The 23941-nt window shown below is 45.3% G+C and overlaps 1 protein-coding gene across 6 annotated transcripts in view; it reads left to right on the forward strand.

The window, feature by feature from the left end:
- Nucleotides 1-23709, forward strand: part of KCNK2 (potassium two pore domain channel subfamily K member 2) — a 186641-nt gene extending 162932 nt beyond the window's left edge. For all 6 annotated transcript variants that reach the window (XM_084773396.1, XM_084773395.1, XM_084773397.1 and 3 more), the window contains one exon: nucleotides 21537-23709. In XM_084773396.1, coding sequence (XP_084629522.1) covers nucleotides 21537-21854 — 318 coding nt within the window. In that variant the 3' untranslated portion in view covers nucleotides 21855-23709. The remainder of the gene's footprint in view (nucleotides 1-21536) is intronic.
- The last annotated feature ends 232 nt before the right edge of the window (nucleotides 23710-23941 follow it).

Raw genomic sequence — 23941 nt, forward strand, 5'->3', positions numbered from 1 at the left:
CCACCATCCCAACTCAAGATCGTGACAGAAAGACATCTCTGGGCTAGTGCTTCATAACGTAACTACAGTACACAGGGCATATTTCATTGCATATCAATGTATATGGCACAATGTAATATAGATTATTATATGTAAAATAACTCTATATAATAATATCTTATAAATTTTATTTATAGCATGCCTAATAATGCATGATATTGATATAGCATCATATTTAATACTGTTTTGTATTATATGGTGCATAGATTACATATTGCTCTATATAATAAACATGATCCATATTAACACTATATTCCCAGTAGTACTAAATAATTTACAAAGCCCAGACAGACACAAATCATCCATGTATAAATAAATTTCTAAACACTATCATCAAAACTGTTTGCTGAAAGTGAAGTTAATTTTGTGTATATGTATTAGTAGCATGTGTATCATATTTATTTCTTTGTTCATTTGTTGTATTGGTGTATTTTTCCCAGCATGTATAGCCATTTGCATACAGTGCCTACAGAGGCCAAAAGAGGGCATCAGATCCTCTGGAAATGGATGGTTGTGAGCCTCTGTGTGGGTGCTGGGAACCCCCTGAGCCTCCCCAGGTCCTCTGAGAGAGCAGCCAAGCACTTTGAACCTCTGAGCCATCTTCAGTCCCTGGAAAACTCACTTTTAAGAGAAATTTCTGGAAGCAATTTCTCCTTTGAAAAGGAAGCTGGAAAAATACTTCTTCCTGGTTCTTGTGAATATTTTCTTCAGCATGTCACTGTGCATAGTTGGAACATTGTAAAAATATTTCTGAACCAGTAGTATATCAATTTGTGGCTGAATTCATGAGCCTCTGCAAGCAGCAGCGAGACAGCGCTCCTCCTGCACCCCTCATCTCGCACACCCTGTCCTGCACCCCTCACCCTGCACACCCTATCCTGCACCCCTCACCCTGCACACCCTATCCTGCACCCCTCATCCTGCACACCCTATCCTGCACCCCTCACCCTGCACACCCTATCCTGCACCCCTCATCCTGCACACCCTATCCTGCACCCCTCATCCTGCACACCCTATCCTACACCCCTCACCCTGCACACCCTATCCTGCACCCCTCATCCTGCACACCCTATCCTACACCCCTCATCCTGCACACCCTATCCTGCACCCCTCATCCTGCACACCCTATCCTGCACCCCTCACCCTGCACACCCTATCCTGCACCCCTCATCCTGCACACCCTATCCTGCACCCCTCATCCTGCACACCCTATCCTACACCCCTCATCCTGCACACCCTACCCTATACCCCTCATCCTGCACACCCTACCCTATACCCCTCATCCTGCACACCCTATCCTGCACCCCTCATCCTGCACACCCTATCCTACACCCCTCATCCTGCACACCCTACCCTATACCCCTCATCCTGCACCCCTCACCCTGCACCCCTCACCCTGCACACCCTATCCTGCACCCCTCACCCTGCACACCCTATCCTGCACCCCTCACCCTGCACACCCTATCCTACACCCCTCATCCTGCACACCCTATCCTGCACCCCTCATCCTGCACACCCTATCCTGCACCCCTCACCCTGCACACCCTATCCTGCACCCCTCACCCTGCACACCCTATCCTACACCCCTCATCCTGCACACCCTATCCTGCACCCCTCACCCTGCACACCCTATCCTGCACCCCTCATCCTGCACACCCTATCCTACACCCCTCATCCTGCACACCCTATCCTGCACCCCTCATCCTGCACACCCTATCCTACACCCCTCATCCTGCACACCCTATCCTACACCCCTCATCCTGCACACCCTATCCTACACCCCTCATCCTGCACACCCTATCCTACACCCCTCATCCTGCACCCCTCACCCTGCACCCCTCACCCTGCACACCCTATCCTGCACCCCTCACCCTGCACACCCTATCCTGCACCCCTCACCCTGCACACCCTATCCTACACCCCTCATCCTGCACACCCTATCCTGCACCCCTCATCCTGCACACCCTATCCTACACCCCTCACCCTGCACACCCTATCCTGCACCCCTCACCCTGCACACCCTATCCTACACCCCTCATCCTGCACACCCTATCCTGCACCCCTCATCCTGCACACCCTATCCTACACCCCTCATCCTGCACACCCTATCCTGCACCCCTCACCCTGCACACCCTATCCTGCACCCCTCACCCTGCACACCCTATCCTACACCCCTCATCCTGCACACCCTATCCTACACCCCTCATCCTGCACACCCTATCCTACACCCCTCATCCTGCACACCCTATCCTACACCCCTCATCCTGCACCCCTCACCCTGCACCCCTCACCCTGCACACCCTATCCTGCACCCCTCACCCTGCACACCCTATCCTGCACCCCTCACCCTGCACACCCTATCCTACACCCCTCATCCTGCACCCCTCATCCTGCACACCCTATCCTACACCCCTCATCCTGCACACCCTATCCTACACCCCTCATCCTGCACACCCTATCCTACACCCCTCATCCTGCACCCCTCACCCTGCACACCCTATCCTACACCCCTCATCCTGCACACCCTATCCTACACCCCTCATCCTGCACCCCTCATCCTGCACCCCTCACCCTGCACACCCTATCCTGCACCCCTCACCCCACACACCCTCTCCTGTACCCTTCACCCTGCACACCCTATCCTGCACCCTGCACCCCACACACCCTGTAATGAATAGTGTACAGCTAGTTGGGATGAATGGTTTAAAGGCAAATCACTTCATTAGTATGAGAATAGTAATTCAGATTTTTAGCCACCCTATTCCACATTTGACATCAGTGGTAGTGATTAATAGGTAAATAACCCATGGAATCAGCCTACAGTGACTGGAGTTGGGTGAGGAGCCTGGTACACTACCCAGGAGCTGAGATACAGTGCCTCGGTTGAGTTTAATACACCAAAGGGAAATTTTATAGGAAGCTAGGAAGATGAAAGAATGGTTGCAAGTGGGACCATGTGACTAAGAGTAACTTAATTGCCATGACGTCAGATAATATGGTAAGGAGACACAGTAGGGCTGTTGTGAGAGATTAGGTCCAGGATGTCAGCACCCAACTGCGCGCTGACCCACCTCAAAGGTCAGGATGCTGAGGAGGCTATGTCTCCTCCCATCACTCCCTCCCACTGATGGCCTGCTCTCATCACATCCGATGATGCTTCAGGTCTTGGGAAACATGGACACCTACCCATCCAGTAGCTCATGACAAAAGATTCTTTGTCATTTGTTATGCTTTGTCCTTCCTCACCTACCTGGCTCATATGTCACAGACTGCCCTGATGTCATGGCCACAGCACAGCAAAGTTACTGTCTCACACGATGTCCCCCATCACTTAGAGCCAGGAACCCCATGGCCATGTCAGTCCATCTGATCCATCACGCCAACCTCTGGACAACATAGCCTGCTTTGTTCTGAGAATCCCATAAATCACTGCCTTTCCCCAGTAATCTCCAGGTTTTTACTATGAAATGTTACCAGCAAAACAGAATTGACCATGTGCCTCTACATATTTATCTGTATATTGCGTAAGCATGCTACTGTGTCCCTGTTCTACAGGGAAAGATATTCAAAACACATGCAAATCAACAAATTAACAAAAATGAAAGTAAGCAAATTTTTGCATATTTTAATTATAGCTTTCATAATACAGGAGCTTCATTGTTCTTGGTAAAACTTGGTAATCACAGCAGTGTGATCCATATGCTTTGTTAATTCTTAGATATAGATTTATCAGTGTATTCCAAGCCCTCATTTTGCTTTGCAAGACTGTTTACTTTGATTTCTTAACTTAATGCCTATCGTGTCTGAAAACAGAGAATTCCATAGATACACAGATTTCAATGAAAGAAAGGCATCTTTGATTTCATCTCCTAAACATTACACTGAATTTTTAGTATCCTTTGCTAAAGGTGCAAATGGAGCTGGAAAATATATGTCTCCAATATTAAACTGTTGCTTTTAGGGTTGGTTCTGTTTAAATTTATTGAAAGCTTTCTTTGAGAGAGTTTTTAGTCTGAAACCCTCCTTCCAAGCTTCCCAAGGATGATTTTATAAGTTCGCCCCCTTTATTGGGACATAGATAGTAGTGACTTTCCAAGCATGCATTTAAAAATGTCCTCCTTCCACCCATGCATATTAAATAAACACCACCCTGTGTCTCATGGCTCTCATGGCTCTTAAAAGAATAAATATGGAAGAATATTTTTCTTTGAAAACTTTCTGACACATAGCATCTTGCAAAATCATTTGTCATCAAAGACCAGAGCATAAAATTTAAAGGAAAAAAACCTGCATAGTTGATCTTTAAGCAGTCTGTCCCTGGAGAGCCACTGTGTTGGAACATAAGGTGGCCAAGGTCCAGTCTGCCCAGCCAGTGTGGTAGGGATTCTGTTTAGGATTCTGATTACCACTGCTGGTAGTGCATAGCCTGTAGCTCATTGCTGTGTGGTGTGGACAGTGAAGCAAGCGTGTCCTGTCCACCTCTCCACCTAGGACGTCTGCCCTCCGTCTGCATTTCTCTGACCTGCAGGACTGCAGGGTTATTGGAGTCTACCTCTGTCATTCTGTGTCAGCCTAAACTACCCCTTCTTTCAGGAGCTCATGGAATTCTACATTTTGTCTTATGCCTTTTTGAGACCGGATCTCCTGTGGCCCTTGTGGGCCCTAACACTCAGTATAATAGCCTAGGCTGATCTCAAATCCATTATTTTCCTGCCTCGTTTTTCCAAGTTCTGAGGTTTCAGGTTTGTGCCACCACACCTAGCTTTGCTTTTGCCTTAATCTTATGTCATGGCAGTTTATATAATTTTGTGTGATTATTTCTTCAGTGCGTGGTGAGCTCTGTGGGGGCAGGGCTCTTCCCTATAACCCGCTCCAGTGGGTTTCTAGATTGCAGACTCAATAGTCATGCCATTCTACCCAGGACTGTGTATTGTCTGTGTCTTCCTGTCTGACGTCAGCCAGTCTCCCGCTGGCATTCCACAATCTGTTTCCTCTGCTTGCTCCAGCCCTGCATTGGACCAGAGGTTGTCCTGAGGGGTAATCTTAACATCCTTTTTGCTTATGGAACCCCAGAATATCACCTTAAAAACACCTCTATCCATATGCATTTTAAGTAAAGTTCTAATACCCTTCCTTTTGCTTGAGTAGTTGCAAAGGCCATAATGACAGTGTAAAATTGAACACAGCGGTGCTTCTCTGTGTTCTAGAGAAGCTCCTTGTGAGTACCAATAAAATGCAAGTACCATAGTGAATAGCTGGATCCCTAGCATGTGCCGAGGAGAGGACTCTCCCGCTGTTCTACCGAAAGCGCCGATGCCAGATTGTGTAAGTCACTGTGTGCCGGGCTTCTTCACTCAAAGTATTCTTCTCCCTGTATAACTGATAATGAGTCTCATGTGGAGGTTATCAGATTACCAATTTGTTTTTTTATATTTTGAGGTGTGTGTGTGTGTGTGTGTGTGTGTGTGTGTGTGTGTGTGTGTGTGTGTTTGCGTGCATGCACATACATTCAGAAGTCAGAGAGTATTGGACCTCCCAGTGACCAGAGGGTAACTGGAGCTGCAGTTACAGGTCCTAATGCTGGGAACTAAACTCAGTCTTTCAGAAAGAGCAATGCATGCTCTCAGCCACTGAGCTGTCTTTGCAGCCATCGTCTGATGTTTTGAAACTAGCCCTTGCTAGGTAGCCCAGGCTAGCCTAATACTCTCTTCATTGCCCAGGTTGCCCTTGAAAACCCATGGAACTTGGCCTGTCTCAGCCTCCTTAGTGCCATGTACCATCATGCATGGCTTTCTGTGGTGGCACCATCCCTGGTCTGGTGGTCCTGGCTTCTATAATAAAGCATGCTGAGCAAACCATGAGGAGCAAGCCAGTAAGCAGCACCCCTCCATGGCCTCTGCGTCATTTCCTGCCTCCAGGTTCTTGCCCTACTTAAACCTGACTTCGATGATGAACAATGATATAGAAATCCTCCCCCTCCCTCCGTGTTTCTTTGGTCATGGTGTTTTCATCACAGCAATAGAAGCCCTAAGACAAGGTAAAAACAAAACCAGAAGCAACTCTCTTGTATTGGATTATAGTTGGAGATATTAATATCAATCCTATTATATACCTATCTGCAATCTATCTATGGTGGTACCTTTCTGAGAGACACACAAATCAATAGCTGGACATGTGAGTGATATGTCATAGATAGATTGCAGATAGATATTTGACATATAAATGATTGGTAGATGATATATGGATAATCAAAACCAAACATAAGGAAACACTATGTATTCATGTGTAAAAATTCCCTTTACCTTTGTCTACAGAGAATGCCTTGGCAGTGCCCAGCATGCTCACCCAGCAGAGCATAAGATGTACATCAGGAGTCACAGAAGAATAGTGAGAGGCTCCCATCGCAAAGCCTCAGCAACTCAAGCACCATCATAAATAATGACACTGACACATGGGCAGTGTGCACCTCATAGGTCCATAGATGGGAGAAGTAACCTGTGTGTCTGTATTGACATAACCCACAGAAAGCCACAATAAGCTGGGCTGTTCCCCCATCAATCAATAATAAAAAAATTCCCTATAGGCTTACCTCTTTTGGAGGCATTTTCTTTTATTTCCTTTTTCATGTTTTATTTTTTATTAAATATTTGTTTAGTATATATGTATACATATACATATACATATATAAAATAAACTACATACAGCAAGAAGAACCATAAAACAATCAGGAATTATATAAATGTTACATTCTTAGTGTTTTGGCTATTTGTATTTAGCAGCCTTGAAGAAAACATCTTTCCTAGCTTGATGAGTCTAAAATTCTGAATGTAAATCAATATCTATTATAGCTCATCATTATCAACTTAAAACACCTATTTAGACCTAAAAACATCTTAACCCCTAAACAACTAAGCTTAATTGTAAAACTAAACTATCTGGTCTTCAATCCCATCAGAGACTTGAGAAGGAATAAAATTATTTACCTGAGTATGCTGGGAGTGCAGGTTAGTAGCTTCCCAAATGAGAAGATGACAGAGACAGTTTGCTACCTGAATAGTCACCCAAAACTCTCTATAATGTTGGAACATCATCTTCAGCCTTCTGGCCCAATATATATGGCAGACATATTTGTGAAGCAGGAACTATTGAGGACTTGGTTACTTGTCTTGGCAGAGTTTGGCCATTGAGTGCCTGTATCCAAGCTTGCCCTTTTAGGCAGAATTCTGTTTGTGGCTGAAAGGAGGACATTTTGTCCAGTGGCTGGTTTGCCACATTTGAAGCCATGTCCATAAGGAGGTTCTTTGATGCTCATCATCCACTTTGAAGTAGGCTGGGTGTTGCCAGGAGTTAACCTGTCTCATTGTCAGTGAATCTTTAAAATAATAAAACATTTTTAAATACCATATTCTGCATGCCTCTGAGGTTTTTGAAGACCTTATCTAACTATTTTACCTTATCTTTCTATAGAATCATACCTAGCTGTTGCACCTGCACCTAAGATGTATATATTCTTGTGATAAAAATAGATTAGTAATTGACATGACCATGAATTGATCAACTAACAATTAACTTGTATAACTAACTTATCCTAAACAGTCTGCAATAGCACTTTCAAAGTATTGGAAGTAAACCTTGTCTTATAATTGAGTTACATGGGTACAATACCTCATATCAGAATAGAAATATATACATATATAGTATATGTGGATAATAATCTTACATTTGAATTCTATACCACTGTATCTAAAATTAAGCTTGTTTTGCATCTATATACAAAATTTTATGCCAGTAAATTAAAAATAACCTTGTGAGTAACAGTTGAGGCATTAAGTTGAGGAATAGATTCACTCATCTACTTTTTGTTCTATCTTCCCTATATATTTCTATATTCCCCTTCTTTCTTTTCAACCCCTATCTCCAAACCTAAGAATGAAAGATAAAGGAAAAGAGAGACATCCCTAAATCCAACCTTGATTTCACTCTAAATAATAAGAATTGGTTATAAGTTATTATTGGAGGCATTTTCTTAATTGAGGTCCCCTCCTCCCAGATGACTTTAGCCTGTGGCAGGTTGACATAAAACTAGCCTGCACACACCTTTCAATATCTGTAACTTGTTTCTTGTCTAGGATAAAATAGCCGGTTCCTGTAACTCTCAGCTTCTCACTGCACCGGCCTCTTTGTACATCGCTCATTTTGAGTGGTCCTCAGTACCACATCCTCACAGGGATGCTTGGCCTCCAGTCCTTTCTGCTGGCTCTGCTTCCCCTTCTCTTCTGTCTCAGACTGAAACCCAGCATGAGGCAGCCTCCTGGGTAGATGTTTCTCTCATGCTGTGGAGCCAAAGTGGCCTCTCTAAATCCAGTGCACCTAACTCTCTTCCACCTCACTTTTGGAGACACACTGTGGAGGAAGGGGAGAAGAAGAGAGAAGAAAGAAAAGCATGTTTAGTGGACTGCTCCCACAGCTTTGGAGTGCACATGAAACACTCTTTATAGAGGACAGACAAACTGTTACTAAACCTAGGTTTTCTGAATGTATCTTGAGATGGCGTTAAATGTTCCATTTCATTCATATAGAATGGATTCGTTTCAGGATGAATGCCTATAAGTTTGAACCATCTCCCCCACTGGGTCAGTATTTTTGACTTGGCTTTTTCTGCGAGCCCTTAAGAACAGACAGTGAGAAGAGCCTTGCCTCTGGCCCCTCTTGCCCACTGCCACCAGCTCACCATGGGGCTGACACAGCTTTGGCACTGACTGACAGCTAATCAAGTATCTGATTTCTACAATTCAGTCATGTAACTGTGTTATAAACAGTACATGGTTGCTCTCAACTGTTTTCTATATTTCAATATCACATTTGTACAATGGAATAAGATGTTATAGAAGTTTGGCTGCTACAGGAACCCCAATTCTAGCACATCAGGGGGGATTTCAAAGGTATTGCGTATTAAAAACAAAAAACAAAAACTCATGTTGTCATTCCTAATCTTTATGCAACATATTCATGTGTATGTTTGCTGTTGACAAGCTCAAGAATCACTAACTGCAAAAGGTAGTTTAGGTTCAGGAGACTTTATGAGTATTACATAAACTCTCCTGAACCAGTGCGGGCAAAATTGCATACCATTCTGTCAGAATCAGGTGACACTTATGCCAGCCTTTTAGGGTTGGGAGGGCTTTTTAACCTGGTTGGTAAAGAGACAATTTAAATTGCTCTTTTTAACAGTGCTGTTCAGCAATAAAATGAAATGTCAATACTTCAGAAACTGAATAAAGCTAATTGTTAGGAATTACATCTTGGCAGTCTCTGAAAATGGAACGCAAAGTAGGCTTCCGATTATTTTTACACATTGAACCAGGGGGATGTGTTCAGCGCAGCTGGCTGCTTTTAATACTTAATTTTCCTCGATGCATTAAGGTCTGTGAACAGCTGAGGGCCGAGAAAAGTACCTTACTTGATGATCTCACCATCTAAAGGAACAGGAAGGATGCTGGTCAAGGCCCTGGGATGCTGGCTAACTTGCTCCTGATACTGAAGGTTCCTTCACGTTCATTACCAAGGCTGAAGGGTTGGGCTTTGAGGACTTTCCAGAGAGGATAGGCTCTGTGTTATTAGGTCTATACTAACAACAGAGACTAGAGCCACAGATACAGGGCTGCTACCCACAAGTATCGCCCAGTAGTTGCTGGTAACTGAGCAGACTTTGGAATTCCAGGGAGAAATTGACCGTACACTGTGGTCTAGGAGAGGGATTGGCTGACCTGACCTGATGGTTGCGACTCAAAGAGGCCATTGGAGAAGCAAAAGCAGGAACTAATTAGCATAAGATTTACATAAGGCAGGGTAGGTTGTGTAGGAAGAAGATGACTGGGGGACATTGTTAGACTGGAGAGGAAGAAAGAAGGAGGGAGGGAGGAAGGAAAGGGGGTGAGGAGGAAGGATGATCAGAGCGGACAGAAGGAAGGGAGGCCTTGTACGTGGCACGAGCGTGGGAAGGCAGGGAGGGGGTCAGTGGGACAGCTGATGGGGCCTTTGTGGGAGTGGAGGTATGGCTGCTCTCCTCTCCAGACCTACCCTAGATGTTTGCCATGCTCCCAAACACCACATATCCCTGGGGCGGCTGCAGATGACAGCAGTCCTGGAATTGCGGTGCTCATCTTCAGGAGAGGGCCAGTTTACATATTGGCCAATGTGGACATCCCTCTTCGGGACTCGAACCAAAAAGACTGTAGGATCTAAAAGGTGGCAGATGGCTGGGGGTGTGCCGCATGGCTGGGACACAGAAGCGGAGAGAACTCTGGTGACATGGTTAAGTGGACAAAGTTTTGGAATGTTCTGTGGTTGAGAGGACATAGTGAAGGCAAGCACTGAAAAAGATAATGTGAAGTTTGCCCTGAATAGCTCAATCCTTTGTGACATGATCAAGGTGAGCACAGTTTGGTTGGGAACTGTTCTACATATGATGAAGTTAGTCTAGAGGAGCCAGGCAGCAGGATTCAAATGAGGTGAAGTCTGGTTTCTCGTTGACTAGTTGCTAAATTGTGTCAAAAATGGGACACATGAGACAGCACTCTTAAGTACTGAAGAGGCCACACTGGTCAGAAAAACATGACTATTGCTTTGTGGGGAGACAGGTGACCATTAAATTTACCCTGAAAGTGGTTCTCTTACCAACAAATGAGGGATGTCCCTATGTTAGAGCAGTTGTTTCTCATGGGCACACCCTTGCCTGGCAATGGGGGAGCAGAAGGGAGGGGAAGTAAAAGGCAGGATGGGAAAATTTTTCTTCTCATAGAAACATAGCTAAAAAGGTAGATTAGAAAGCAAAGAAAGAATAGAATCACTACCTCTGAGAAACAGACTCAACTTTCTACCTCTCAAAAAAAAAAAAAGGCTCTCTTTTCTGTCTCTCAGAAACAACTTCTATGCATCAGGGAGAGTGCAGCTGGTACTTTGTAGAGTTGTTTGGAAGAGAATAATCTCTTCATACAAGCACTTAAAAAGGCCACACTTTTAGAAAGTTTGATTTGAAAATCATTTCCAAGACTGGAAAGTTCGCTGAAACCGTGTTGGGCTTCCTGCCTTTCAAAGCAGACCAGATGGGGAGAAATGAGACTTCAAGACACAGATTCATTTAGACAGCCACAAAAGTCAGGCCAAGGAATCTTTTCTCTGCATGGAGTGGAAGGCTAATAAATTGCATGTTAGTAAACATCATGGCTGAGTTACAGCTCAGAAGTCTGGACTCAAACAGATCAAGTCTTTTTTTTTTTTTTTTTTTTTTTTACTTTATAAGATTAAAAATTAAAGATTCCACCACGCCATGTTTCTTTACCTTGATATGCTGCTCGGATAGATCTTATGAAGTTTAGGTGTCCTGAGCAAATGAAAATCCTCATAGGACCCCGCTTCAGGGTTTGCTTGAAACAGGCTCTGTCATATTTCATGTGACAGATACTGGCACCAAGAGGTAACTGGAAACCCCACCCCCCAAAAAACCACTATACCAAAATGTTTACACCTTTCAAAGAGCAACACATATCTTGGTCTATTAACAGGTGCCCAATCGTTAGAATCCAGTTATCATTTTATATACTTGTAATACCTTTGCTTATATGCATCCATTATTGTATATGTTAGTAATGAGTTATAAAATAATTTTATTTAATATTTAGCCCCATCGTGGTAGTAGAAAATAGTTCCTACAGGCATCAGACTTCTCAAAAGACAATGACATCTGATATGATGTTTATTGCAACTATGTTCAGAGTATTACTTTTTTTTCTTCTTTCTTCTTTTTTTCTTTTTTTGGTTTTTTGAGACAGGGTTTCTCTGTGTAGCCTTGGCTGTCTTGGACTCACTTTGTACACCAGGCTGGCCTCGAACTCACAGCGATCCGCCTGCCTCTGCCTCCTGAGTGCTGGGATTAAAGGCGTGCGCCACCACCACCCGGCCCATATTACTTCTTATATGCTTTTTTTTTTCTCTTTGCAAGAAACTCTTGATTGGAATATGGTTTTTTTTGTTTTTGTTTTTGTTTTTTTTGTTTTTTTGTGTTTTTTTTGGTAAATTTTTGGCCTTTGTCACAGGATGTAAATATTTTTGTACTGTTAAAATTGGTTCTGATGCCTGGGTTGTACTGAGAAATTGAGTAGCACCCCAGGTTTCTGGGTTACCTTGTCTTTGGGCTGTGCCAGTGCCACTGACTCAGAACATCAAGATCAGGATGGAAGCCCTGCTGTGCACACAGGAGTACACTGGTGCCTGGCAGCAGTGGCAGCTTCTCACTAGTTCCGAAGTGTGCGTGGCTTCTGAAGTGACCCATAGAGGGCGTGGGAAGGGAGTGAGCATCTCTGAGTTACTACAATTGTAGATGTTGCCTTACACAGTGCTTGGGCCACACGCTCGGCTCTCAAGGGATCTGTCTCATCGATGATGGGAGCCAGGGGAGTGACAGACGCTCCTGATGGACACTGACAAGACTCCTGTACAATGTACAAATGAGAAACATTCAAAAGAGCTGTAGAGCCCATCCTAGTCCACTCGGCCAAAAGACAAAATATTGCAAGTGCTTGTTTTTAAAATACATTGCTGTAGTTCTTCCTAGTGTTATTTGGGATAACACGGGAGCCAAAAGCTACAGGCTTGTGCATTACTGCGGGAGAGGCGAGCAGCCCAGGACTCTGTAGTTAGGATTCTTTGCTGCCCTGAAAGGCCTTAGAGCCTAAGCAAATGCCTACCGCTGCTGAGGAAGATGCTTGGCTTTCCAAAGAGATGCATCCCATAAGAACAGTGTATTAGTTACTTATCTTGTCAGTGTGATAAAATGCCTGCTAAGGGGCCATTTAAGGAAGGATGCGTTTTTCTTTGAGCTTGGTATGCTGTGGGGAAGGCACTGCCATGGGGCTGTGAGGTGCTGGGCACATTGCTCCCACGCGCAGGAAATGCAGGGAGATGCACGCTGGAGCTCATTAGTCCTTTTACCTTGTATTTCATCCAAAGCCTCCTCCCATGGGAAGATGGTTCCCTCCACATTCAGAATGGCTCTTCCCTCTCTGGGAAAGCCGTGCCAGGCCCACCGCCAGCCAGCACAGACAGGGAAGGCCAGAGTCTGCGATTGCTTATAGGGTATGGTCATGCAAAGCAGCTGCAGCTAAGAAAATGGAGAGTGCACTGGTGAGGGGGGCAGGCGAGAAGGGCGGCCTGGTTAGAGGAGCCAATGCAGGCCTGGCATCCCCACAACCAGAAACTTAGAGACTAGGCTTGAGGAAGCATGCTGGGCCATCAGTAGGCAGACCTGCCTGCAGAGAGGAACAAGATGTCTCATCAGATTGAGGAAACAGACTCCCTTTGACTTGATTATATATAAAGAATCTGATGATTGGTTTGCCAGTCATTCACCTGATTTGTCCATCTGCCACTGGATGAATTCCCAATGCATACACTTTTCCAGAAGCTGGAAATGCCCAGCGGGACCGACACAGCAGTCAAAACCTGTTTCTTGTCATGAAGCCAGATAAGCAAATTAAACCTAGACTCGTAACAAGTTGTACCTAGAGCACTAGGAGGGAAGGACAGGGTGTACAGAATGGCCCAGGAAGAAGTAGATGATCAGGATGCACAGAGCGGCCCAGGAAGAAGCAGATGATCAGGATGCACAGAGCGGCCCAGGAAGAAGCAGATGATCAGGATGCATCTAGAGGATTGGGAAATTGCTTCGTGAGCCTATTCAGTTCCCTGTGAGCAGGAACTATCCCAGAGGGATGGGGAACATTATTCTCTGGACTGAGAGGTTGGCAAGCCCAAGAGGCAAAGCAAGTGTAGCCTGTTCAGGGAGCTGAAAGAAGTATGCAGGGAGGCCCTGTCGGTAGAGCTGGAGAGGGCGGCTGTTGAGACTTGAGTCTGGAGGGATCGACAAGCTACCCCGGGTTGCATGAGATCCTCAGAAGAGTCTGAATGTTACGAAGTGGCGTGGTTGCTGCATGGAGAATGTGTTGCAGGGGGAGAGGGATGCTAGGAGATTCTGGGGAGGTTTGGGTGAGACAGCACAGGGGGTGGACTGATGTCAATCAAGGACTGAGAGGAAAAGGTGTGGCAAGAATTGCAGGCATTTTGATGTGAGACCAAGGAAGAGGAAGAGGAGGGGTGATGATGGGCAGCTGAGTGGCTGCAGGCGCTCTGATGATGTCAGGCTTCGAACGTGAGGCTTGAGAAGGTCAGCAGTGTCACGGGGAGATCTGGAGTTTGCTTGCAAAGCCGTCGCGTCATCTGGAGTGAGGCCACGGAACAGTCAGTTAGGTACTGTGGGCTCAGGGGAGACCTGACCTTGAAATATGGATCAAAGAGACACCAGGAAGTATGATCCTTGGCAAATGGAAAGACATGTCTCCCAGGGAGAGAGAAGACCAGCATCCCGAAGAGCAAAGGCAAGTCAGGGGAAGAGAAAATGAAAGGAGAGCAAAGCAGATGGAGAAGCACCGACCTGAACCACTAACACACAACCCTGATGGTGCGGAAAGAAAACTGGGGCAGACCAGGCAGCGATGACATTGCAACTGTGGGGCTCAGGTGAGTTAGGGACCATTAAACGGACAGTCTGAGAGGAAAGGGCGGTATGTAATGGCCTTTGCTGTTGTCAGTCAGATGCTGTGAGAACTAGATGAAAGCTAGGAACACGTGGAGTCCAGAAGTCTTTTCAGTAAATGCCCGCCCTGAGGAACATCCATGGTAACCACCCAGGACCACAGTGTGGCCGTAGGCTTCCTCATAAAATCATGTATACTGCTATGTCAGAGAGGAAGTGCTATTTAAGCCAGCATTCTCAACCTGTGGGTCCCGGCCGGGAGGTCAAAAGACCCTCTCACAGAGGTGATATGGCAGACTCCTGCACACCAGGTATTTACATGATGGTTTATAACAAGAATAATTTTATGTTTGAAAGTCACAACTTTCAAGAAGAACTGTATTGAAGGGTTGCAGCATTAGGAAGGCTGAGAACCACTTCTTTAAGGGGCTTTAAGATTTTTAAAAAATAAAATCCAACAAACACAAAACCAATTTAATGCATGGGGATTCATTTAAAATTTCCAGAACACTATAGCTATCAACATTTCAGACAACAAAAATTTACTTATATTTGATGCTCTAGGGAACATTACATTTTGATGTTTTGAATTTTTTTAAGGTTTTACTTTATGTGTGTGGGTATTTGGTGTGCATGCATGTATGTGCACCATATGTGTATAATGCACACAGAGATCAGAAGGGGCCCTCAGATCCCCTGGAACTGGAGTAATGGATGATTGTGAGCAACCATGTAGGTACTGAGGGTGAAACCTAGCTTCTCTGCAAGAGCATCAAGTGCTCTTAGCTGCTGAGCACCTAACCCTAATCCTAACCCCCGATTTTTTTCAAATCTTTTTTTTTTTTTGATACAGTACCTTTACTTCTTGAATATATTTGTTGATCTGTGTTAAATTGATTCTGCACTCCAGGATGCTGCACTATTTGATAGTTAATGACTATGTTGTAAAGGAAGATGTTTTTTCTTTCTTTCTTTCTTTTCTTTTTCTTTTTCTTTTTGATTTGTTTTGAGAAGGGTTTCTCTATGTAGCCTTGGCTGTCCTGGACTCCCTTTGTAGACCAGGCTGGCCTCGCACTCACAACGATCCACCTGCCTCTGACTCCCGAGTGCTGGGATTACAGGCATCTGCCACCACACGAGGCCACTTTTTCTTTCTTAAGAAATGAGAAATTTTCTTAAGGGTCAGGATAATTTTTCCTTCATGTGCATGCCTTGATTTGCTTTTGGATGTTTTGGTTTTCTTTTTCCTCCATATTTTCAAGCATGGAGATTAGAAGTTATGTTCCCTAAGTCCACTATCATAATGAATAGTGAAGAAAGACACAATTAAGAGAGGGCATTGCTATGAACAGCCCAAGGGGTTATTTTTATGAGTTGATACATTGTTTCCCTAGGATAGCCAAGCCACACACACTCACCCTAATAACATCACCAGTCACAGAGTGGATTTTAGTCTAATGCGAATTCTTTGCATTTCTCAGAATGGTTTTTAGTCTTAGAATTAATAGATAATGAAGTTATTGTTGGGCATCATATCAACACTGGCCCCATTATATTTATCAACCATAGGTTGTTTGTCTGCCATTGTGGACTCTATAGAAATACAAAAAATCACATTCACCAGAGTGGGAAGACATGCCCACCCACACCAGACATGGAGTACCACTGAAGAGAAGCCCAAAGCCTTCTCACGGCTGCCATTTTCCTAATTGCCTGCAGGACTCCCTGGCTTGGCACAGATCTCCTGTCACGAGGAGCAACCTGTGTGAGGCCTTAGGGACTTTGTGAAATTTGCTTCTTGAGAAAATTCAGGTAAAGGCCAAAGAGAGTGCTGTGCTCTCTCCAGATCTTCAGGACGACGCCTTCACAACTAAGATACTTAGCTATCTGGGGGAAGGGGAGGAGATGTGCCTAGAATTAGGTCCTGTTTCTGATGTGGAAAGGTAGAGTTTGTGCATGAGTATGCCAAAAAGATAGTAGCAGGGCTGCCAAGACTTCTGCCTAACTTCTCAGTTAGAACTCAGTAAAAAGAGCTGTCTTCATTAGCGCTGGCCTGGGTGGGATCCTGTTACACCCTGGATGTGTGCGTGAGCATGTGTGCGTGTGCATATGTGTGCGCGCGCATGCATGTGTGTGCGTGTGCATGCCCACCATTGCTCCTTCAGGGGTATTGCTCCATGGATTGTTAGAATACTGTGTACAGAGGTTCTGTTATTGTCTCCAATCCACAAAGCAGAGAGGTTGAGAAACACAGATCTGTAGTGCCCACGTGCTAGAGTGAGGATTTATACTTGGGTTTGGTTCCCTAGTAAAATCAGACAAAAAACAAAAAACAAAAAACCTTGTGTGTACAAAAGTGAAAAATAATCAATTTGTCGCTGTGTTGCCAATTATAATAACTGTGTCACCATCTGAGGACCATGAGCCTGAAGGGACACAGCACATCCAAGCCTCAGTGCTCCCATCATGCTGTGGGGTGCTAGGCTGGTGACAGAAACCAGGATGGGAAAATAGGCCTAGTATGGAAAAGGGTCCAGACTGGCTTAAAATAACATCCATTTGCAAAACAATTCATTTGTAAAGGGCTTTCCCCCCACTTACCATGTATGGAAGAGGAAGAAAATAATGTTAGCGAATACAGGGCGAGGACACCAGCCGCATGGGCTGCTGCACGTGTTAACGTTTATCAGCGGTATGTCAGGTTTTGAGAGGATGTGCTTGGTAGAGATGTGGTTATTACATTATTGAACGTCTGCTATATACCAGATCCCTGGTGTGGAGGGTGTACCAGCAGCTTATATTCTAGCCAGAAATAACAGGCAATTAACCAACAAAAAGACTAGCAATTGAGTTTTGATAAGCAAAGTACAACTTCTATAGTAAAACCTCCTTTTGTATGATTGGAGAGAGAGTGAGAGGAGAGGAAGAGAGATAAAACATGACCCAGGATCAGGGAGGTGGTCCGTCTGGAAGAGCAGCAACCTTTGGGGTATGGAAAGAAGCCGGACGCCATAGAGCACTGTATACATTAAATAAATAAATAAATAAATAAATATTTTTAAAAAAGAAGTGACAATCAGGCGGAATCCTTTCAGCTTATCAGTCAGTATTACAATTTTATAATAAGTGTCAAGTTTTACTCCAGAACTGGCCAAGAGGCATGTCTGTAATCAACCCACTACTTGGAATGCTAAAGGGGACACTGAGTCCCACCTCAGAGAGAGGATGCGTACTGAGACCTCAGGGTTGTTTTCTTTTGTTTTGTTTTAATTTCTATTAGGATTGTGAGCTATGAAGTAAACAAGGATAATTGACACTAAAACCTAGAAACCATTTATTCCAGGCCTTACTAGTGGAAATATTTAATCTGTAAACTGTAATTTGTCTTTAAAATTAAGTTCAAGTTGCAGAGAAAGCAGCTCTTTAAATTTTTCACATTAAATGTGTCATTTCAAGGCCCCGGGACAGTGTTTGTGTGTTCACAGAATGCACTTCGCTGTGTCAGACAGGAGGCACACAGTGTGTGTGTGTTCACAGAATGCGCTTCCCTGTGTCAGACAGGAGGCACACAGTGTGTGTGTGTGTGTGTGTGTGTGTGTGTGTGTGTGTGTGTGTGTTCACAGAATGCACTTCGCTGTGTCAGACAGGAGGCACACAGTATGTGTGTGTGTTCACAGAATGCACTTCGCTGTGTCAAACAGGAGGCACACAGTGTGTGTGTGTGTGTGTGTGTTCACAGAATGCGCTTCGCTGTGTCAGACAGGAGGCACACAGTGTGTGTGTGTTCACAGAATGCGCCTTGCTGTGTCAGACAGGAGGCGCACAGTGTGTGTGTGTGTTCACAGAATGCGCTTCCCTGTGTCAGACAGGAGGCACACAGTGTGTGTGTGTGCTCACAGAATGCACTTCGCTGTGTCAAACAGGAGGCACACAGTGTGTGTGTGTGTGTGTGTGTTCACAGAATGCGCTTCGCTGTGTCAGACAGGAGGTGCACAGTGTGTGTGTGTTCACAGAATGCGCCTTGCTGTGTCAGACAGGAGGCGCACAGTGTGTGTGTGTTCACAGAATGTGCCTCACTGTGTCAGACAGGAAGCACACAGTACGTGTGTGTGTTCACAGAATGCACTTCGCTGTGTCAGACAGGAGGCGCACAGACACGAAGAGCCCATGGACCGTGGCTTCACGCAGTTAGCCTGGGCCGGCCGACATCTGGCTAAGAAATGAAAGTACTGGCCTGGGTAGGCCTGTACTCCTTCGTTGCTTTTATTTCTGTGATAAACACCCAAACCAGAAGGAATCTGGGGAGAAGCAGAGGATTTGTTTGGCTTTACCCCTTTTAGTCCACCATGAGGGGAAGCAGAGGCAGGGACCTGGAGACAGGAGCTGAGGCAGAGAACGTGGAGGAATGCTGCTTGCTGAATTGCTCCCATTTCTCACTTTTCTCCCTTCTTTAGAGCACGCAGGGCTCCCTGCCCAGCGGTGGCTCCTCCCACAGTGGGCTGGGGTCCTGCACATCAATCATTAATCAAGAAAAACGCCCCACAAACTTGCCAATGGGCCAATCTGATGAGGGCATTACCTCAAGCGAGGCTCTCCTTCTTCTCAGATGATTGTAGCTTCTATCAAGCTGACAGAAGCCAAATGGCTCTCTCCCCCAAATCAAAGGTTAAATTTAATCATCTGTTCTTAGTTGAGGGGGAACCATATACGGCAGGCCCCACTTGCAGGCTCAACTGCGGTACTTTGAGCACCTCTTTGCTTGCTGCCTCGGAGGGAGCCATATGTTTGGTCTCAGTTATGTGTTCTCGTCTTTCCAGCTTTAATTTCTCCTCCCCACCCCCCACCCCCAGGGGCAGACCGAGATAGCAAGCAATTGCTTCTTTTCTAAAACATGTTTTATTTCACGTTCATTCATGATATATTATGTTTTGACCAAATTCACTGTTTCTCTCCTGCTTACCCCACAACTTTCTCTCCCAATATCATGTGTTCTTTTGTTTAAACACAGGGCCCACTTAGTGCTGCTTGTTTGTACACAGGGGTAGGACCATCTGCTGGGCCGTGGGGAGCCTCTGGGGGTAGGGGGCAGGGGGGTCTGTCCCTGAAGGAACATGACTCATCAGCACCATCGCTTAAAGCTCCTCGGGTAGGGCTGGGCTATCCAAGCCCCTCCACGCTTCACACTGGCTTTAGGCTGGCTTGCACATGTGCGGGTCTTGTGCAGGCGGTCACTGTTGGTGTGAGTTTAATGTGCAAAGGCTCCACCATGCCCTGCAGATGCTGCTGTTGTGTAGGTTCCCACCACCCCAGGTCCTGTCTCTCCACACTCTCTCATGCCTTGTGGTGTAGATGTTAGAACAATACAAGTGGGAAATTAAAGAACTCTTAAAGGTATGTGTGAAAACAGTCCACCGTCACTTGCCACATTCTAAGGATAGTCAATGTTCCCGTGGTGCCTGTGCCCACATACACATTAATATCTATGACCAGGTACACACACATGTCAGATTGTAATAAATAGCTGTACTCGTCTTTATTCAGAAATGCACGGAAATTTAGAAACTGTCAATTAATTTTCCCATGTTAGCACTGAAAACACAAGGCAACAAACATGTCTAAAGACAAAACGAAATGAAACTTCTGTTATTTGCTTGACAGGCAAGAGAGAACAAGTTAATGTAAGCCCCGGAAGATGAGGTTAAGTGCAGGAACAGTTATTTTTTGTTAGGCCCTCCCCACCCAAAAATGTATGCCCTGTGGCTTGTTAACCCGGGGGTTGAAGAGCCTCTCAAAGATTGCTCCTTTTTCTATTTTAGGATGCAAAAATACACCCATGGCTTTCATTGACCTGTGAGCAGCTTAGGTGCTGGCGTGGTTTTTGTTTGTTTATATGTGCTTAGAACTTGAAGAAGTATTTAACCATCGAAAGAAAATGGTTCACTCTTGAGGTTGGTGAAATTCTTGGCCTCGCCACGTTTCTAGCTTGACGGTGGTGGCTCAGATGGATCAGGCAGGTCGGATGGTTTCTCTGCTCCCAGCAGCACTCACTGAAGACACTGCCTCAAGCCGCATGGCTCCTCAGGCTACCTCAGAGTAGACGTGCTCGCTCTCACCTCTTTGCTCGCCTCGGTGCAGAAGTAAGGCATCTCCTCACTCACATAGACACTGACCAGTCCTAAGTGGCAACGCGAGGTTGGATACTGCTACCAGGTCCCCCCTGGGTCACCTGGCCTACCACGCCATCCTCTTCCTCAGCTCTGGTGCTTCTCCAATGACCCGTTCTACACCCAAGTCCTGGAAGCTACAGGCAGATGTACACAATAGGTAACGCCCAAAGATTCAGGGAGATGTTGAGAGATTTCCTTCTTCTAACATTTGAAATGTCTTTGTGTGTGTGTACATGTGTGTGTGTACATGTGTGGAGGCCAGAGGTCAACCTCAGATGTTCCTCAGATGCCTTCTACATTCATTCATTTATTCATTCATTCATTCATTCATTCATTCATGAGACCAAATCTCTCACTGGCCCAGAACTCTCAAGCTAGGTTAGGCTGGCTGGCTGGTTAGGTTAGGGCTCCCCTGGTCTCAGCCTCCCCAGTTCTGGAAATACAAGTCACACAGTCCCCATTGCACCTGATTTAGCATTCAATATTTCTATGACAGGACTATTTCACAAACTATAAGTGTGGCTAAGGCCTTACAAATATATTTTTATTTCTCAAGTTTACGTTCATATTTGAGAGCCATTTCTGTCAGAGTCTGACTCTGTTCGTATGGCCGCTAATGAGTCACTGTCAACGCCTGCACACCTTCTCAATAAATGCCCCAAATAAAACAAGAATCACCCCAAGATGTAACTCCCCATGTTGATGGCTTCTCTCTTCTTGGCCCCGCCCCCATGCTCCAGGTGGGAGAGTTCAGAGCGCATGCAGCTGAGTGGACAGCCAACGTCACGGCTGAGTTCAAGGAGACCAGGAGGCGGCTGAGCGTGGAGATCTATGACAAGTTCCAGCGCGCCACGTCGGTGAAGCGGAAGCTCTCGGCAGAGCTGGCAGGCAACCACAACCAGGAACTGACTCCTTGTAGGAGGACCCTGTCTGTGAACCACCTGACCAGCGAGAGGGAAGTCCCGCCCCCCTTGCTGAAGGCTGAGAGCATCTACCTGAATGGTCTGACACCACACTGTGCTGGGGAAGAGATAGCTGTCATTGAGAACATGAAGTAGCCCTCTTGAAAGAATCTGAGGTGCGGCCATAGGGGAGGAGGGCTTCTCTAGGCTCCTTGGGACGGTTGCTGGTAGCATTTGAACATTGTGCTTTATGAGCTCAAAGGGAAAGCAGATAGATACGCCCATCTGGTCACCTTACATCCAGGGAGTGTGGAGTCCTAAGACAGCACTCTGAGGAGGCTTATGAGCTGTCCACCGAGTGGCAAGTGATGGACAGGCAGTGTCCGATGCCTTTTCGTGCCCAGACTGTTTCCCTCCCCCTCTTTCCTAACATGCCATATGGCCTCTGAATGAATTGGAACACTTTGGTAAGTCACATAGCTTGGAGGATCGGCCCTTGGTTTTTCAGGGCTCACCTAACTAAGCCTGGATGCTGGCCACTTAGGGATGACAACATTTCTTTTTGTAAATGGCAAGAAATTCTTACGCAGCCTTTTACCTAAGAAATTTTCTGTCAGTGCCTTATCTTATGAAGAAACAAGACCCTCTCTGGTGGGCTTGTGGTTTCCCCTTCCTGTCCTCACCCTGGGCTCGCCCCTGCTGGCTCTCACCCCTCTGATCCCCTTGGCATACCTTAGCATGCTAGGAGCAATGTGTAGCTTGACAGAAGATACAGATGCCAGCCGAGGGCACAGAAGCTCTGGCATCACAGGCACTGCAGAGAAGGGAGGTCAGGGAAGGCCCCTCGGAGTATTTATTTGACTGGGGTACCAATGGTACATCTATATATAAATAATGTACAGAGTAATAATTACCAGGCCAGCAACCTTGGCTGCTTCTACACAGCCTCTTTTTTTTTTCCTGGCAGTATTTGGAGTTTATCACTTATTAATAGCCACTTCTAAAGGCAGAAGACATGGGCACATACTTCTACAATCTAAGCGATCTGATAGAAGAACACTGTTCAAATGGTATCACAAGGTGATTTCAGACAGTTGGTGTCAGTTCATTCTGATGAAAAGAGAATAGCAAATCCACGTGTTAGGTGTATTGCTAACAAATGACTCACTGTCAGCCTGGCATAGCCCATGGGATATAGAAGGCTTACGTACTCTTTCTTTTCTTGAGTGGTTCTTGCCAAATTGGAGGGTAGGGTGATGCCCTTAAGAGGAGGACACAGCCCTAGCCGCCCTAGGGTCCCTCTGCAGTCGTGACTGAGTGAGTGTGAGCACAGATGCTGGACATGGGACCACTGTGAATTTTGCACATGGAAAGATGCAGACTGCCAACCTACATCATCTCTAACAGTAGAGAAAATGCTGAGGAGCACAATTTAAGTCCCCAGAGTTATTTTTTTTTAAAGATAAGAGAAGGCTGATAATTCATTTAATTTAAGTTTATATCCTGTAATTCTTTTTGGATGTTTTAAGATTCAGAAAATTTTCAGTACCTGCATCTAGAAAACTGCTACCCTTTCCTTTATTTTCATATTTACACCTCCCTGAACACTGTATATATATATAATTTTTAAAGTGCAGAAAGAAAATGATTCTTCTACATGTAACTGCAAAATTGATTTCTTTTCCTTTTTGTGGCAGGATGGGCACATGTGAACACGTGGCATTCAGAGTAAAGTCTTAAGAAATAAACCCAGGATGTTTTAAAAAAAAATCTAAAAGATTCATATTTTCCAAAATTTGAATTTAAGCTATAAATGTAAATATCCAGTTAGCTTGCAGAGAATACTTTTATAAACCTATGAAAGTTCTAACCAAAATTTTAGAAAGTCAGGCTCCGTTACAAAGAAAACCACACCCGTCTCCTCAAGAACCATTCTGAAAGCTGATATGGTGGGATGCACCGCGTATAAACTGTGAACCGGACGGACAAATAAAGTTTGTAATTAAAATCAGCTCTCTCTATGCTTCCTGTTTACTGTGAGAACTTCAATCCCCAAAGGATCTGAGGGCAACAGTTTTCCTGATGACTTGTTGCTATTTCTTTATTCACATTAGCCAAGAAGCGTTTTGGGGGGTTGCCCTTGCTGGTGATGGGACCCGGAGCTGTGTGCGTGTACGCATGGCAGGCAGAGGACCACGCCGCCATGTTTGCTTGGTTTGAGAGGCAGACTAGCCTGGGCTGGC

This window comes from Acomys minous (genome assembly GCF_964271855.1).
Source record: "Acomys minous genome assembly, chromosome: 1".
Lineage (NCBI taxonomy): Eukaryota > Metazoa > Chordata > Mammalia > Rodentia > Muridae > Acomys > Acomys minous.